The 18296-nt window shown below is 47.0% G+C and overlaps 1 protein-coding gene across 8 annotated transcripts in view; it reads right to left on the bottom strand.

Moving 5' to 3' along the window:
* Positions 1–18296, bottom strand: part of LOC119972558 (clavesin-1-like) — a 174553-nt gene that overhangs the window by 118433 nt on the left and 37824 nt on the right. For all 8 annotated transcript variants that reach the window (XR_005462078.1, XM_038809444.1, XM_038809452.1 and 5 more), the window contains one exon: positions 1500–1674. Coding sequence is in view for 7 of the 8 variants with exons in the window: in XM_038809444.1 (XP_038665372.1) it covers positions 1500–1674 (175 nt within the window). In the remaining variant the exon portion in view is untranslated. The remainder of the gene's footprint in view (positions 1–1499; positions 1675–18296) is intronic.

The following is an 18296-nucleotide window of genomic DNA, read 5'->3' as shown; positions in this document are numbered from 1 at the left end:
TGTTTGAAAATATTTTGGGTTTTCCCCAGTCTCCTGAATACCCTCTGGACCACAATCATCCCATTGCCAGAATTCTTTGCTCTCTCCAACTGTTGTCATCAGACTGTCAGACCTAATTGTCCTACGGATTCAAAATGTTAATCATGTTTCCCTTCAAAGATGCTGCCAGATCTGCTGAGTTTATCCACGTTTTCTGTTTTTATTCAAATTTCCAGCATCCACAGCATTTAGCTTTTATTCCCTTCTTATTAGTTTGCTCTTTCTTGTCATTTATTTTCTTGTCAACAAATCTGAGTGGCCATCCTCCTCCTCTCAAAACAAATAAATTTATCTTGACGAGGACCTACTGCCTGATTTTTTGAAGATTATCCTTCTACCAACCAATGATTCCACTGTGAAACACATCTTCCCCTCCCTCCCCTCTGGGATGGTCTTGTTCCTTTTCGATTACCTAAATTGTCTTGTTTTCGTCAATACAAGAAAAAGCTTATCAACGATAGACAATCTTTTGCTCACCTCTGGCCTCCAACCTCTCTGTTTTGCAACCTTTCTTTTTTATCAAACCCTATGATGGCCAGTGCGCCTCTAAACTTTTCTCTGTTCCACAGCTGTAAGCTATATTACGTTCTTGCTCTGTTGAAAGAAGGCTGTTACAGTCTTTTATTTGAACGTTTTCATGTATTACACAGCTGTGATACCTTTATAAGTCTCTCCTTCTTGCTAATTCATAATGCTTTTATAGTTCAAGGTTGACATTGCTCAATCCTTCAATTTGTTTAAAATTTAAAGCACCCAATTATTTTTTTTCCCCATTAAGGGACAATTTAGCACGGTCAATCAACCTGCCCTGCACATCTTTCAGTTGTGGGGGTGAGACCCACGCAGACATGGGGAGAAATGTGCAAACTCCACACAGACAGTGACCCGGGGCTGGGATCGAACCTGGGACCTAGGCGCCGTGAGGCAGCAGTGCTAACCACTGCACCACCTTGCCGTCTTCAATCTTGCTTTGCTTCACCTCTTTGCCTTTTGGTGGTGCTCTATGCTTTGATTTTTCAGTTAAAATAAATGATTTGAATACGTTTCATCTTTATTTCTCTATTTTATTTTGGACCACTTCTTACCTCTTTGTATCTCATTAAGTTATACATTGTGCCCTGAAAGGACAGACAGGCAGATGACCTGCTCTGAGGTATCTGCCAAGACTACATTTGAATGATAGGAAAAGAGAAACAATGGCTGAAAATAACCTGGCTTCTGGTTCGTTTCGCTCTCTGTTGAGAAGTGCCTGACGTCTGCTGAATGAATGCCCCCTTGACTGATTGGTAGTCAGTTTGCAGGAACTTACATCATATTGCTGTTTGGCAATGTGTCATGCATTCTAATTTTTTTAAGTCCTGGAGATGACAATGTACAAAATATTGGAAAATTTCACTCTAAGCTAGAAAATAAAGAATTAATTATGCAAAACGTTTTAATTGCTGAAAAGAATGACTGACCTGCAAGCCCTCTATGGCTAGTCTCAGGATAGTGGGAGTCAGTTTGGAGGCTTGTTTAAATGTAAAATTACTCCAGTCTATAATTAACATAAATCCATTTATCTGTAACTCTGGGTCTTCAATAAGGATTTCCAAGGACAGGAGGATAGCGCGGAGAATGTCCACAAAGGTATTCCTAAAAGAGAAAGGCATACAACACCAAAGGGATTAGGATTTTTAAGCAGTCTGTCGAGCGGGAAATAATCCATTGATACCTGATATTGCGACATCGTGCTCCATCTGGGTTTCATTGCTGAAAACATTAATTTAATTAAGGACTCATTTACTTCTTACACATGATTTAGACAGTACTGTGTTCCAAACTACCGGTACTAAAATATGAACCTGATCCATGCACAACAATCCAATAAACTTTTATCTTGTTCTTGTATATAACATAATCCTGATAATATCTGATTAAACAGAATTTCAATTTCTTTTAGAAATGCACTAAATATTGTAAAATGCTAATATTAAATGGAAACAGAATCTTTCTAGAACACCAACTATCGACACATGTTAATGGAAAGCAGTTTCAGCGTACTGTATCATGAATTCAAAATTGCCCACCTTGTATGTGCAAGAGGGCGGAGGCAGATTAACTCAACTCAACTCAACAGGTTAGTTTAGCTGCACATCAGTTCCAGGATAATTGCAGCCAGTGCAAAACAAAGTATTAAAAAATAATTTTTAAAGCTAATTTTTTGTTTTATCGATCTAACATTAAACTTCAACAGTTTTCAGTGCGGTGACCATTGAATGACGCCACTCTGGCAGGTAACAACCCTACATCAATAATAATAATCTTTTATTGTCAGAAGTATGAAAATCTCAGCCAATCTCAGAATGATCCCTTTAATATAATGGTGCCCATATTTTACATATTACCAGCTCCTAGGAAAAGATCCTTTCAGTGAAAGTGTAGTTACACTATCACTATGAGACGTTCCTGCCAAAGTCTATGGGCGGGATTCTCCATTCCTGAGACCAAGTATTGACGCAGGAGCAGAATTCGTTGACTTTTCTGACAGCAAAACTGGCGCCGAACCTGGACCGATTCAACGGCTGTGGAGGGGCCACGTGGAACACAATTTATTTCAATGGAAAACAGTGCGGGACTCGCCGGGTCCGTGATTGACACTTGGGAGCCTGACAAGCTGCCCCATATACACATTACGATCCCCCCACACACTCATGCCAGCCAACAAGATGGCACTGGTTGTGCTGGAACGCGCCCATACAGCTTAAGGGTCAGCTGGGGCTAGAGGGCACCAAGGGGTGTGCCCTGGGGGGCCACCCATATGACCTGTAGCCCTTGGTTCACAGTGGGTTGTTAGCTGCGTGTTCAGCTACATGACTGCCTTTCCGGCTGTGCCAATGGTGCTACGTGCCCATCCACCCTGACCCCACAGCCCACTTCCTGACCATCCTCCGCTACTCCCCCCGGCCCTGTCAGAAGCCCCCCAGCCAGAGGCACAACTGTCAGCAAACTATGGCAGTGTTGGTTGCTTTCTGTACCCCCTCTCTCTCCCTCAACAGCCACGGCACCGGCTTCACGATTTTTAAAAGCACAAGTGAACAGCGCCGTTGGGAACTCAGCCCATCGGAGGCAGAGCATCACGGAGGCTCCAGAGAATACCGCATTGGGCCCACTAATGACAAGTAAACACAATCCTATACCTCTGACCCTAAACTGAAATGAAACATCACGGGTGAGATTTTATCCCACACAATCACTTACAGAGTTAAATTAGACTCCACATTTATTGCAAACGGTTCACACATTTTAATTAAAGGGACCCTGGCAGGGGTCAAAAAGGCTGAACTAGACATGGATTCCTCAGGTTGCAACAATCACAATCTTGGAGCGGATTCCCGGGAAATATGCTCTCCGAATCTTTCACTTTGACCTGGAGGTCCTGCTGCACTCAGGGACTGCAGAGCGATCATCGTTCCCAAAGATGTGAGGAAGCGGACAGCCTCTCCAAACAAACAGGAGTGCTGGAATAGGCCACGGAAATCAACAGGAATGAGGTCACTTCAACCTGGAGACAGTGAACCAAGATGATCTAGGGCTTCAGTCGGGCAGGCAACGTGAGTGGCACAAGAGCTTCCCAGCATGCTCCGGCACAGCACTCTATTGGCTAAAACACTCCCAGCTCCATCCATTTTTCCCTCTCTCCCGGAACCTCCTTACATCCTCATCTGAACAGCCAACACTCACAGATCCTTTTGCCCTCTTTGATCCTCATCCTAATTGCCCACTTAAAAACATGCTTCATAGTCACCGCTCATAAACAGCGTACTTCCCTCTTTTCCACACAAGCAATTGCTAACACTCATAACGTCTTGCAGAAAAGAGCACACAACTTCAGAGAGAGGCAAAGATTATTGATGGGGAGAGAGGGAGCGGGTTAAGTGTGGCCCACCAATGGCCACACTTTGATGACCACTGGCAGCACATGCGCATTGATCCATTGGGAAAGCGACTTTGTTGCAGGAGGCTGGAAATGTCAACAAAGACGAGGGTAGAGGTTTGAGCCTCCAGAGGCATTCTTGCTCACACGTGTTGAGAGAGCTGGGCCGGATTCTCCGAACCCCACGCCGAAACCGCGGCCGGCGGGGGGGGTGGAGAATCCATTTTCCCGCACGGAATCGGGACCGCCGCCGGTTTCCCGCTTCTGCAGGCCCTGAAAGGCGGCGTACTCACCCGCCTAGGACCTACCTGGGACCATTGCCAGAGGCCACTCCGCCATTCTCTGCCCCCGTCTGGCCAAAGTCCTGACAGTGTGGAACTAATGTGGTCCAGCCGGTCGGCATACTCTCGTGGCTGCTGTGGACTCAATTCGCCCCTGCTTTTCCTGGTCGGGGGCAGGCCGATCGGAGGGCGGGGGGAGGGGGGGGGGGCCTTATAGGCAGCCGGGGAATGTTTGTGCGGGCAGTCAGGGTTGGGTGTGTGGCCGATGGGGGTTTATTTTCCGGGTCCAGCTCCGCAGTCCGAGTCCGCCATGGAGCACGGAGCAGCCGCTGGAGGCCGCCGCCGTGCAAGTGTGCAGCCTCTGACCCGGAAGAATGGCGGCCCGTGTCTGCAGCAAAAGCTGCTAGATCTACGCCAGCTCCTGAAAATGAAATGAAAAATGAAAATCGCTTATTGTCACGAGTAGGCTTCAAATGAAGTTACTGTGAAAAGCCCCTAGTCGCCACATTCCGGCGCCTGTTCGGGGAGGCTGTTACGGGAATCGAACCGTGCTGCTGGCTTGCCTTGGTCTGCTTTCAAAGCCAGCGATTAGCCCTGTGAGCTAAACAGCTCCTTGCTCGCTCCCTGCAGGGTGAGGAATATGTGGTTTGCAAGGCGAGGAATATGTGGTCCTTTCATGCCAGCTTTTCTGGTGTGAAACTCCACCATTTTGACGCAGGCGTAGGGATATTGTACCAATAATGGAGAATCCAGCCCCTGATCTCTGCCTCTGGACCCTGGGCGAGATTCTCCGCTCCCCCAGCCACGCGTTTCTCAGTGGCGCGCCAGTCGCTGCTTGTCAATGGAATTTCCCATTGTGACCACTCCATACCGCTGTGAAACCCATGGGTGGGTTGCGCTGCCGAGTGGAAAAATGAATCCCCACGAATAGAGAATTCCGACCTCTGTGTTGGGATGTCTCTTTCAAGCTGTATTTGCGTCCAACCCCACTGAACTGTATGGCAATCTGTGGCTGAGGAGAAGGTGCTGCTACAAGTATTCCTCATCAGAGACACAAGGTGAAGGGGCATAAACTGCTCCTATTCTGTGGTGAAGACTGACAAGATGCTTGCAATCACTTGTCAAGCCGTGAAAACACACTCACAGAAGAAGTGGTGTGAGCACCAGCCTCTCCCCAGGCATGGCTGGAGCTCTTCAATTTCACTGATCATAGGCTTCCCAGCCTGCGAATATCATTGAAGCCACATTTTTCTGGTAGGGCCTTGGGTTCAGGAAATGGGTTTATTATCTGTTAAAGTCCGAATCCTTGGTTAAAAGTTAATTACCCATTTGCATATGACAATTACTGACCCGAGAGCTCTCAGCATGCATCCAAACCCACCTCTCCTTGCCTGTTAAGATTCCATCATCATTGCTCTAAAATAAATATAATCTTCCTTGTGCTTCATGATGTGTTATTGGATTTACCACTATAAGTATTGCAATTGTTGTTCCATTCATTCATTCTGCAAGTTATTTTTCAACACCCCACAAGACGACAGGGCTACAGGATTTGGCACCATAGCTGGTCTGCCATAGGTGCAGGGGGTGATCAACTGCATTCATGTCACACTACATTCCTCGTGACATCAGGAAGTCCCCTTCACAAAAAGGAAGGGGTTCCACTCCCTCAATGTGGAGCTGGTGTGTGACCATCGGATGCAGTTCATACACATGTGTGCACATTTTCCAGGGAGCGTGCATGACTGTTACATCCTCATGCAGTCACAGATCCATGAGAGTCATTCCAGAGCTGGCTTGTGGTGGACTCCTGGGGTCTTGGCTGATGACACCAGTGCGGAGGCCAGAGTCTGCAGCAGAGGGTCGGAACAACGAGGCACACAGTACCACCCAGTTTGTGATAGTGTGGTGCATCGGCCTCCTGGAGATGTGCTCCTGCTGCCTCAGGAGGTCCCAGTGGGGCCCTCCAGTACAAACCCCAGAGGATCTTCCGCATTGTGGTGGTTTGCTGTGCCCTACATAACCTGGTTCTGCAGTGGGTCAATTATCTTCATGAAGAGGATCTGGAGGAGCGGAACGTGTCCTTGGATGAGGAGAATTTTCAGGAGGGAGTTCAGGATGAGGCCGCTGAGGATCTGGAGGTTGGAGGCCAGGGTGTCAAGGGCCAGGATGTGCATGGGTAGGAGGATTGGGATTCCCTCATTGGGTTCCGCTTCATGGACTAGTACCAGCATGTTTTCCAATGGCTCAGCAACCAACCCCCATCACCACCACCCTCAGGACGTGTGACCCCTCTGCGAACAGAGGTTGAAAGTTGCAGATATATAAAGCACCAGACTGCTGGCAGTGACTTGCTGTGACAGTTTCCCAGGCAGGATTTGTCACCTTGCTGGAGGGCGCCTTGCCAGAATGAAGGTAATAATAATAATAATCTTTATTAGTGTCACAAGTAGGCTTACATTAACACTGCAATGAAGTTCCCGTGAAAATCCCCGAGTCACCACATTCTGGCGTCTGTTTGGGTACACAGAGGGAGAATTCAGAATGTCCAATCACCTAACAGCACGTCTTTCGGGACTTGTGGGAGGAAACTGGAGCACCCGGAGGAAACCCACCCAGACAGGGGGAGAACGTGTCTGTGAAGCAACAGTGCTTATCACTGTGCTACCGTGCTGCCCAGGTATATTGTTGCCCGACTCTCCTCCACAGCATCCAACAAACAGTTAAGGGGCCCCCTCTGAGAATCGAGGTGCAGGTTTCCACGCCACCATCTGTTGGTTTGAATGAAAGCAAGTACTGTGGAGCAGTTTAAAGCAGCCCAGATAACCCAGAGTTGTGAATCAGGCACTTCACATCTCAGGTGCACTGTTTTTCCTGTGGGGAAGGGCATTTTTTTCAAAGTGCTTGCAAATTGCCTCGCGGATTGCGCCACTGGGGCCGGCGGGTTTCATACCGATCTTCTCGCCGAAAATTATATTTTACCATTTTCTCTGGAGTTTTCCCTAGTGGTGAGTCTAGAACAAGGAGATGTATTTGAAATTTAAGAGGCCTCCCTTTTAAGACAGATAAGGAGAAGTATTTTCTCTCAGGATTGTTAGTCTGTGAAATTCTCTTCACCAGACAGCAATGGAGGTTGGATCATTGAATATACTCAAGGCTGAGTTGGATAGATTTTTGATCGACAAGAATGTCATGGGTGTAATGATATGTAGTGTCATGTGAGAGTACCTTTGAGAAATGGGTGTTTTGGAAATGTACCTTTAAGAAATGGGTGTTTATCAGTGATGTCAGAGTGGGGGTGGAGCTGGGCTGTCTGTCAGCTTTGTACTTTCGTTTTAGGCTGTTTGCTGCAGGGTATTTTTTTTTGTTTTGTTTTTCAGTGTTGGAGCTGAAGCCAGACAAAGCAGGTGTACTGTTGTTCTCTCTGCAATGAAAAGACTATCTCTTGATCATTTGGTCAATTCAGAATTATAAATGTTCTCAGTAGCGAATGTAAACCTGATGTGCTTCTGTTAAAAGCTGTTTCTTTTGTCTTCTGGATGTTGTTTGGGAAATTATTAAGGATTATATAGATTATATAGAGAAATACAGCACAGAACAGGCCCTTCGGCCCACGATGTTGCGCCGAACTTTTGTCCTAGGTTAATCATAGAATTTTGGACAATTTTTCATGGCCAATCCACCCAACCTGCACATTTAGGGCAGCAGGGTAGCATGGTGGTTAGCACCAATGCTTCACAGCTCCAGGGTCCCAGGTTCGATTCCCGGCTGGGTCACTGTCTGTGTGGAGTCTGCACGTCCTCCCCCTGTGTGCGTGGGTTTCCTCCGGGTGCTCCGGTTTCCTCCCACAGTCCAAAGATGTGCGGGTTAGGTGGATTGGCCATGCTAAATTGCCCGTAGTGTCCTAAAAAAAAAGTAAGGTTAAGGGGGGGTTGTTGGGTTACGGGTATAGGGTGGATACGTGGGTTTGAGTAGGGTGATCATGGCTCGGCACAACATCGAGGGCCGAAGGGCCTGTTCTGTGCTGTACTGTTCTATGTTCTATGTCTATCTTTGGACTGTGGGAGGAAACCGGAGTACCCGGAGGAAACCCACGCAGTCACGGGGAGGATGTGCAGACTCCACACAGACAGTGACCCAAGTCGAAATCGAACTTGGGACCCTGGAGCTGTGAAGCAATTGTGCTATCCACAATGCTACCGTGCTGCCCTTAAGAAGTTAACCTACACTCCATTATTCTACCCTAATCCAAGTACCTATCCAATAGCCGCTTGAAGGTCCATAAATTTTCCGACTCAACTACTACCACAGGCAGTGCATTCCATGCCCCCACTACTCTCTGGGTAAAGAACCTACCTCTGACATCCCCTCTATATCTTCCACCATTTATCTTAAATTTATGTCCCCTTGTAATGGTGTGTTCCACCCGGGGAAAAAGTCCCTGACTGTCTACTCTATCTATTCCCCTGATCATCTTATAAACCTCTATCAAGTCGCCCCTCATCCTTCTCCGTTCTAATGAGAAAAGGCCTAGCACCCTCAACCTTTCCTCGTATGACCTACTCTCCATTCCAGGCAACATCCTGGTAAATCTCCTTTGCACCTTTTCCAAAGCTTCCACATCCTTCCTAAAATGAGGTGACCAGAACTGCACACAGTACTCCAAATGTGGCCTGACCAAGGTTTTGTACAGCTGCATCATCACCTCACGGCTCTTAAATTCAATCCCTCTGCTAATGAACGCTAGCACACCATAGGCCTTCTTCACAGCTCTATCCACTTGAGTGGCAACTTTCAAAGAACTATGAACATAGACCCCAAGATCTCTCTGCTCCTCCACATTGCCAAGAACCCTACCATTAACCCTGTATTCCGCATTCAGATTTGTCCTTCCAAAATGGACAACCTCACACTTGTCAGGGTTAAACTCCATCTGCCACTTCTCAGCCCAGCTCTGCATTTTATCTATGTCTCTTTGAAGCCGACAACAGCCCTCCTCACTATCCACAACTCCACCAATCTTCGTATCATCTGCAAATTTACTGACCCACCCTTCAACTCCCTCATCCAAGTCGTTAATGAAAATCACAAACAGCAGAGGACCCAGAACTGATCCCTGCGGTACGCCACTGATAACTGGGCTCCAGGCTGAATATTTGCCATCCACCACAACTCTCTGTCTTCTATCGTTTAGCCAGTTTGTTATCCAACTGGCCAAATTTCCCACTATCCCATGCCTCCTTACTTTCTGCATAAGCCTACCATGGGGAACCTTATCAAATGCCTTACTAAAATCCATGTACACTAGATCCACTGCTTTACCTTCATCCACATGCTTGGTCACCTCCTCAAAGAATTCAATAAGACTTGTAAGGCAAGACCTACCCCTCACAAATCCGTGCTGACTATCCCTAATCAAGCAATGCCTTTCCAGATGCTCAGAAATCCTATCCCTCAGTACCCTTTCCATTACTTTGCCTACCACCGAAGTAAGACTAACTGGCCTGTAATTCCCAGGGTTATCCCTATTCCCTTTTTTGAACAGGGGCACGACATTCGCCACTCTCCAATCCTCTGGTACCACCCCTGTTGACAGCGAGGACGAAAAGATCATTGCCAACGGCTCTGCAATTTCATTTCTTGCTTCCCATAGAATCCTTGGATATATCCCGTCAGGCCCGGGGGACTTGTCTATCCTCAAGTTTTTCAAAACGCGCAACACATCTTCCTTCCTGACAAGTATCTCCTCAAGCTTATCAGTCTGCTTCACGCTGTCCTCTCCAACAATATGGCCCCTCTCGTTTGTAAATACTGAAGAAAAATACTTGTTCAAGACCTCTCCTATCTCTTCAGACTCAATACACAATCTCCCGCTACTGTCCTTAATCGGACCTACCCTCGCTCTAGTCATTCTCATATTTCTCACATATGTGTAAAAGGCCTTGGGGTTTTCCTTGATCCTACCCGCCAAAGATTTTTCATGCCCTCTCTTAGCTCTCCTAATCCCTTTCTTCAGTTCCCTCCTGGCTATCTTGTATCCCTCCAGCGCCCTGTCTGAACCTTATTTCTTCAGCCTTACATAAGTCTCCTTCTTCCTCTTAACAAGACATTCAACCTCTCTTGTCAACCATGGTTCCCTCACTCGACCATCTCTTCCCTGCCTGACAGGGACATACATATCAAAGACACGCAGTACCTGTTCCTTGAACAAGTTCCACATTTCACTTGTGTCCTTCCCTGACAGCCTATGTTCCCAACTTCTGCACTTCAATTCTTGTCTGACAGCATTGTATTTACCCTTCCCCCAATTATAAACCTTGCCCTGTTGCTCGCACCTGTCCCTCTCCATTACTAAAGTGAAAGTCACAGAATTGTGGTCACTACCTCCAAAATGCTCCCCCACTAACAAATCTATCACCTGCCCTGGTTCATTACCAAGTACTAAATCCAATATGGCCTCCCCTCTGGTCGGACAATCTACATACTGTGTTAGAAAAGCTTCCTGGACACACTGCACAAACACTACCCCATCCAAACTATTTGATCTAAAGAGTTTCCACTCAATGTTTGGGAAATTGAAGTCGCCCATGACTACTACCCTGTGACTTCTGCACCTTTCCAAAATCTGCTTCCCAATCTGTTCCTCCACATCTCTGCTGCTATTGGGGGGCCTATAGAAAACTCCCAACAAGGTGACTGCTCCTTTCCTATTTCTAATTTCAACCCATATTACCTCAGTAGGCAGATCCCCCTCGAACTGCCTTTCTGCAGCTGTTATACTATCTCTAATTAACAATGCCACCCCCCCCCCCCCCACCTCTTTTACCATCCTCCCTAATCTTGTTGAAACATCTATAACCAGGGACCTCCAACAACCATTTCTGCCCCTCTTCTATCCAAGTTTCTGTGATGGCCACCACATCGTAGTCCCAAGTACAGATCCATGCCTTAAGTTCACCCACCTTATTCCTGATGCTTCTTGCATTAAAGTATACACACTTCAATCCATCTCCTTGCCTGCAAGTACTCTCCTTTGTCATTGTTACCTTCCCCACTGCATCACTATGTGCTTTGGCATCCTGAATATCGTCTACCTTAGTTGCTGGACTACAGATCCGGTTCCCATTCCCCTGCCAAATTAGTTTAAACCCTCCCGAAGAGTACTAGAAAACCTCCCCCCCAGGATATTGGTGCCCCTCTGGTTCAGATGCAACCCGTCCTGCTTGTACAGGTCCCACCTTCCCCAGAATGCGCTCCAATTATCCAAATACCTGAAGCCCTCCCTCCTACACCATTCCTGCAGCCACGTGTTCAACTGCACTTTCTCCCTATTCCTAGCCTCGCTATCACGTGGCACCGGCAACAAACCAGAGATGACAACTCTGTCTGTCCTGGCCTTTAACTTCCAGCCTAACTCTCTAAACTTGTTTATTACCTCCACACCCTTTTTCCTACCTACATCGTTGGTACCAATGTGCACCACGACTTCTGGCTGCTCACCCTCCCCCTTCAGGATCCTGAAGACACGATCAGAGACATCCCTGGCCCTGGGACCCGGGAGGCAACATACCTTTCGGGAGTCTCGCTCGCGACCACAGAATCTCCTATCTATTCCCCTAACCATTGAATCTCCTATTACTATTGCTTTTCTATGCTCCCCCCTTCCCTTCTGAGCCCCAGAGCCAGACTCAGTCTGATTAATTAGTGTTGTATTCTTTGGGGGTTGTATTTGAATTAATGGTTGCTAAGATGTTCACTGTATGTTTTAAAAAGGTTAACTTGAGTTCATAGAATAAACATTGTTTTCCTTTAAAAAAAATACTTTTCCATTTCTGCTGTACCACATCTGTAGAGTGGGCCATGTGCTCCCCATACCACAATCTAGTAAACGTTGTGGGTCAGGTGAACTCCATGATACACTTTGGGGTTCTCTAAACCCTGGCCCATAACAGTAAACAGACATGTAACCAAAGGGTTAATCACAACACCTAGCTGTGGCACTACCATTAGAGGGCATCACAAGATCACACTATATAAATGAGTTTACAAAGGATCTTGGTCTCTCTTTCCACACAGGAGTAGCTAGACAGCAGTAGTATAGTATCGTTAGATCAAAGCCTAGACACCACGTGTAGTTCAGAGACAGTTTATATGGTTATATCTCATTACTTCATTTCTAGAGTTAGTTCAATGGAGTGTCAAGCTCATTTATTAGTTTTATCATTACTTAATAAATTTGTTTGCTTTACATCGAAGACTCGTGTATTCTTCAAGATCATCTGCAACCAGGAAAGGCAGATATTACTTTAACCAAGTAAAACAACAAGGGGTTATGGGGAAAGTGGAGTTGAGGTCACAATCAGAGCAGCCACTTGTCAAATGGTAGAACAGATTTGAGAAGCTGAATAGTCTACTCCTGCTCTAAATTTTTGTATTTACAGTGATGGCTTTCAGATCAGCATGTCATGGGCTTTGCATTTTTCTTTTTCTCACATTAGTTACTGTTCGGATCTCTGTGAATGGGCTTGCTGATTTACTCAGGTCCCCAATAATCAACAGAAAGGGACTTTCAGCCCATCAGTTTGGAAGCCAGATCCCTGAGATTAAATGATAATATGCTGAGCTACTGCACTGCTAAATCCCTGAGCGTGGTGTTTGAGAATAAAAGATTTACTTAAAAGACTATTGACTAGAATTGATATAGAGAGCTATGCATTAGTTCCGGTAATTTTTAATCACAAACAAGTAATCCGTGCATTAACGATGCAGCACAAACTGGATTCCTGGGAATTCACCATTTAGATAACTTACACTTCAGAAAATGTCATTTGTTTTTATGAAAAGAAGGATGTTACCATATGCTGCAGTAATATTTTTATGCTTGAAATTATCATTGAAGTATCTATTTTATATCATAACCTTTTGGCAACAAAATAGAAAATTATAACTTCATATCCAAATGAACATTAAAATCCTTCCGGATAGTTTTCCTTTTCTATTTGCACTTTGTGTTAAATGCTGTTGTAAAATAATCCCCAGATAGAGGGTGCACATGGGCATTATTCAAGGTTTGTTAGAGACACTGAAAAGCATTCAAAGAATAGCAACAAAGACATCCTTGCCTCAAAGCACTGAGGTGGAAGAGAAGCAGCTGTTCCTTCTGGAGCATATGAGGGGGAGGGGAACATGATTCAAACTTTTATAATCATGAAAAGAATCAGGAGGCATGGTTGCAGATTCAGGAATAAATTCATCTCAACCTGCAGAGAACGTGAATTCTGATGACTCATTCCAAAAAGAATCATAGAATCTCTACAGTGCGGAAGAAGGTCATTCGGCCCATCGAGTCTGCACTGTCCCTTGGAAAAATCACTCTACTTAAATCCACCCTCTCCCCATAACCCTACCTAACCTTTTGGACACTTAGGGACAATTTAGCATGACCAATTCACCTAACCTGCACATCTTTAGACTATGGGAGGAAACCGGAGCACCCAGAAGAAACCCACGCAGACACGGGGAGAAAGTGCAAACTCCACACAGTCTCCCAAGGCCGGAATTGAAACGGGGCAGAATTCTCCGACCCCCCGCAGGGTCGGGGAATTGCCCGGGGCTGGCGTAAATCCCGCCCCCACCGTGGCCGGAATTCTCCGCCACCCGGGAATCGGCAGGAGCGGGAATCACGCCCTGCCGATCGGCGTGCCCCCCGCAGCGATACTCCGGCCCGCGATGGGCCCAGCCGCTGACAGGCCAATCCCGCCGACGTGGTTTAAACCACCTCTGGTGTTGGCGGGATTGGCGGCGTGAGCAGGCCCCCGGGGTCCTGGGGGGGGCGCGGGCCGATCGGATCCCGGGCGGTGCCCCCATGGCGGCCTGGCCCGCGATCGGGGCCCACCGATCGGCGGGCGGTCCAGTGCCGTGGGGGGCACTCTTTTTCTTCCGCCGCCGCCACGGCCTCCACCATGGCAGAGGCGGAAGAGACCCCCTATCGCGCATACGCCGGTGTTGACGTCAGCGGCCGCTGACGCACCGGTGCATGCGTAGACCGGCGAAGGCCTTTTGGCCAGCCCCGATGCCGGGCGGCGTAGCGCCAAAGGCCTTTGGCGCCGGTTTTCGCGCCATCGGCGGAGCGGAAACCACTCCGGCGCGGGCCTAGCCCCTAAAGGTGCGGAGAATTCCGCACCTTTGGGGAGGCCCGACGCCGGAGTGGTTGGCGCCACTCCGCTACACCGGGACATCCCGCCCCGCTGGGTAGGGGAGAATCCCGGCCCAGGTCCCTGGAGTTGTGAGGCAGCAGTGCTAACCACTGTGCCACCGTGAAGCGATTGGTGATTAGTGAACATGGGGTATGAATTTGGCATTACAGCAGGTGGAAATGAAAATGAGAAGGTTCTGTGAAGAGTGTCAGTTTGGCAGGTTGAATTACTATTTCTCATTCTCACCTTCCAATATTTAAAACATCTACAAATCAGCAGTATGAGGGAGCAGCTCATGAATTAGCTCTTTGAAACTAATTATGATCAGATTTCATTTGTAAAACCAGTGAATTTTACATTGGATGTCACAGTACAATAAGAAATTAGCATTTCCTTATTGACAACAGGATGAGTAGCTCAGGACTACATGGCTAGTGACTAATGAGGCCATCCTAAATGAGTTGGTACTGTAGTCCATTGGACATTCTCCTCGACTAGGAGTTGGCAACCTTAACAGCAAGGAGTCATTTTTTTAAGTTTAGTCAAAAAGACAGGATGGAATTCTCCCAACCCGCCCGTGGTGGGTTTTGTGACAGGTGTGGGCAGTTAATCTGGCGGCAACCAAAAAGGCGAAAACCACATGGCATAAAACTGCCTTGTGGTTCTCCCAATGGCAGGTGGCACAAACGCCATTTGCATTCATTTGCAACTCATGAATACTCATTAAAACAGCTACATGCCAGCATTCCGACAGGCCTTACAGTCTTGTGTCATGTCAGTGGGAATGACGTCGGTGTCAAATCCAATTGCTATTGAGTGCCGTGCATTGACTTTGGGGTGAATGCAACAACTTCCTGTTGTAGTGCTACGCTGCTCCTGATGCATTGGGCATCATGGAGGTTCCTGCCTCCATGCCAAGCTGGTACCATGGTGCTGGACCCATAGACCCGTGTCACCGAGTCAGATCAGTACTGCGCCTGCGGTTGTGAAGTAGAGGGGTTTCTTCGTCCCTGGAGTTACGCAGCAGTGTTTTACTGGACAGGACTTGTGCTGCGAGACTCATTCTGCCATTGCAACAAATGTCCAAAGTCCGACCGGGGATGAAGTGTGAGGAGAGACCGGGGGATGAGTGGTGTGCCCCAATGAAGGCAAGGGGGAAATGTGGAAGGAGGGCTGTGCAAGGATGGGGAGGGGAGGGGGGGGGGGGGGGGCGATGGCTCATGATGGCAGGCAAAGGGGCAAGGAGGTGGATGAAGAAGATGAAGAATGGAAAGCAAAGGCAAGATCGAGGGAGGGAAGCTGGACCCTGACAAGGTGGCATGAAAAACTCATAAACTAGGGGATCAAAGAGATACCACATTGTTTACTGAAAGGGGATGGATGAAGACTCCAGATGCAGTTTGTAGAGGTCCAAGTGAGACATGGGTGATGAGCTTGGGTATCTGAATCAAAAAACTGACTTCTTCTTGGGGCTGCTAGCCTTTTCCCTCTGGGTTGCTGACATGCTGCATGGTCGAGCACAGGCAGCAGAAGAGAAGTCAACTCAGTCACCGCGACTGCATTGTGGGTAGCTGAAAAACTCCTCCAGTGACGAACAGGAGGAAGATCATCCAGCAGAGGTGGCAGAAGGGTGTTTGCTAATGCTGTTGGGGACGGTTTAAACTAATATGGCAGGGGGATGGGAACTGAAGCAGAAAGTCAGAGGGAATTAAGGTGGGGACAGAAACAAAAGGCAGTAAAGGAAAAGGTGGAAGGCAAAGAAACCAAAGACAAAAATCAAAGGGACATCTTGACAAAAACATGAATAGGATGGGAAAAGGGAGATATGATCCCCGGAGTGTAGGGTTTTAGTTCAGACGGGCAGCATAGTCGGTGCAGGCTTGGAGGGCCGAAGGGCCAGTTCCTGCGCTGTAATTTTCTTTGTTCTTGTTCTTTGTTCAATAAGGGCCATATTACATCATTATTCTAAAAGGACAAAAGATGTTAAAAAATAAGCCTGAAGACTGTGTTAATGCGAGGAGCATTTGTAATAAGGTTGCTGACAATTATTAACGGATATGATTTAATTGGGATCACGGAGACCTGGCTCCAGGGTGACCAAGGATGGGAACTCAACATCCATGGATATTCAATATTCAGGAAAGATAGAAGGAAAGGAAAGGGAGGTAGGGTAGTGTAGCTGGTTAAAGAGGAGATTAACGCATAAGTAAGGAAGGACATTAGGTGTGACGATGTGGAGTCTGTATGGGTGGAGCTGCAGAACTCCAAAGGACAAGAAACTCCAAATAAGTTGTGTACAGACCACAAAACAATACTTGTGAGGTTGGGGATAGCATCAAACAAGAAATTAGTGAGTGTGCAGTAAGGGTACAGCAGTTATTATGGGTGACTTCAATCTACATATTGATTGGGCTAATTAAACTGGAGAATTTCCTGGAATGTATAAGGGATGGTTTTCTTGACCAATAGAGAGCAGGCAATCCTCGACTGGGTATTGTGCAATAAGAGGATTAATCAGCAACATTGTGGTGAGAGATCCTTTTGGGAAGAGTGACCATAATATGTTAAAATTTTTCATCAAGGTGAGTGACACCATTAAGCCTGAGACTAGGGCCCTGAACTTAAAGAAAGTTAACTTTGATGGTATGAGACATGCATTGGCTAGAATAAGCTGGCAAAGGATACTAAAGGGGTTGACAGTGATTAGGCAATGGCAGATATTTAAAGAACATGTGGATGAACTTCAATAATTGTACATCTGGCACAAGAGTAAGACGGGGAAGATGGCTCAACCATGACTAACAAGGGAAACCAGGGATAGTGTTAAAGCCAAAGAGGAGGCATATAAATTGGCCAGAAAAGCAGCAAGCCTGAGAACTGGGAGAAATTTAAAATTCAGCAGAGGACAAAGCGTCCTCCTCTGCTGACTATAGGGCGGCATGGTAGCACGGTTGTTAGCACTGTTGCTTCATAGAACATAGAACATAGAACGATACAGCGCAGTACAGGCCCTTCGGCCCTCGATGTTGCACCGACATGGAAAAAAAAAAACTAAAGGCCATCTAACCTACACTATGCCCTTATCATCCATATGCTTGTCCAATAAATTTTTAAATGCCCTCAATGTTGGCGAGTTCACTACTGTTGCAGGTAGGGCATTCCACGGCCTCACCACTCTTTGCGTAAAAAACCCACCTCTGACCTCTGTCCTATATCTATTACCCCTCAATTTAAGGCTATGTCCCCTCGTGCTAGCCACCTCCATCCGCGGGAGAAGGCTCTCGCTGTCCACCCTATCTAACCCTCTGATCATTTTGTATGCCTCTATTAAGTCACCTCTTAACCTTCTTCTCTCTAACGAAAACAACCTCAAGTCCATCAGCCTTTCCTCATAAGATTTTCCCTCCATACCAGGCAACATCCTGGTAAATCTCCTCTGCACCCGTTCCAAAGCTTCCACGTCCTTCCTATAATGAGGCGACCAGAACTGTACGCAATACTCCAAATGCGGCCGTACCAGAGTTTGGTACAGCTGCATCATGACCTCATGGCTCCGGAACTCAATCCCTCTACCAATAAAGGCCAACACACCATAGGCCTTCTTCACAACCCTATCAACCTGGGTGGCAACTTTCAGGGATCTATGTACATGGACACCGAGATCCCTCTGCTCATCCACACTACCAAGAATTTTACCATTAGCCAAATATTCCGCATTCCTGTTATTCTTTCCAAAGTGAATCACCTCACACTTCTCCACATTAAACTCCATTTGCCACCTCTCAGCCCAGCTCTGCAGCTTATCTATGTCCCTCTGTAACCTGCAACATCCTTCCGCACTGTCTACAACTCCACCGACTTTAG

This window comes from Scyliorhinus canicula, chromosome 10 (assembly GCF_902713615.1).
Source record: "Scyliorhinus canicula chromosome 10, sScyCan1.1, whole genome shotgun sequence".
Classification (NCBI taxonomy): Eukaryota; Metazoa; Chordata; class Chondrichthyes; order Carcharhiniformes; family Scyliorhinidae; genus Scyliorhinus; species Scyliorhinus canicula.
The sequence above is the reverse complement of the archived record's forward strand: the minus strand, read 5'-3'. Positions and strand labels throughout refer to the sequence as shown.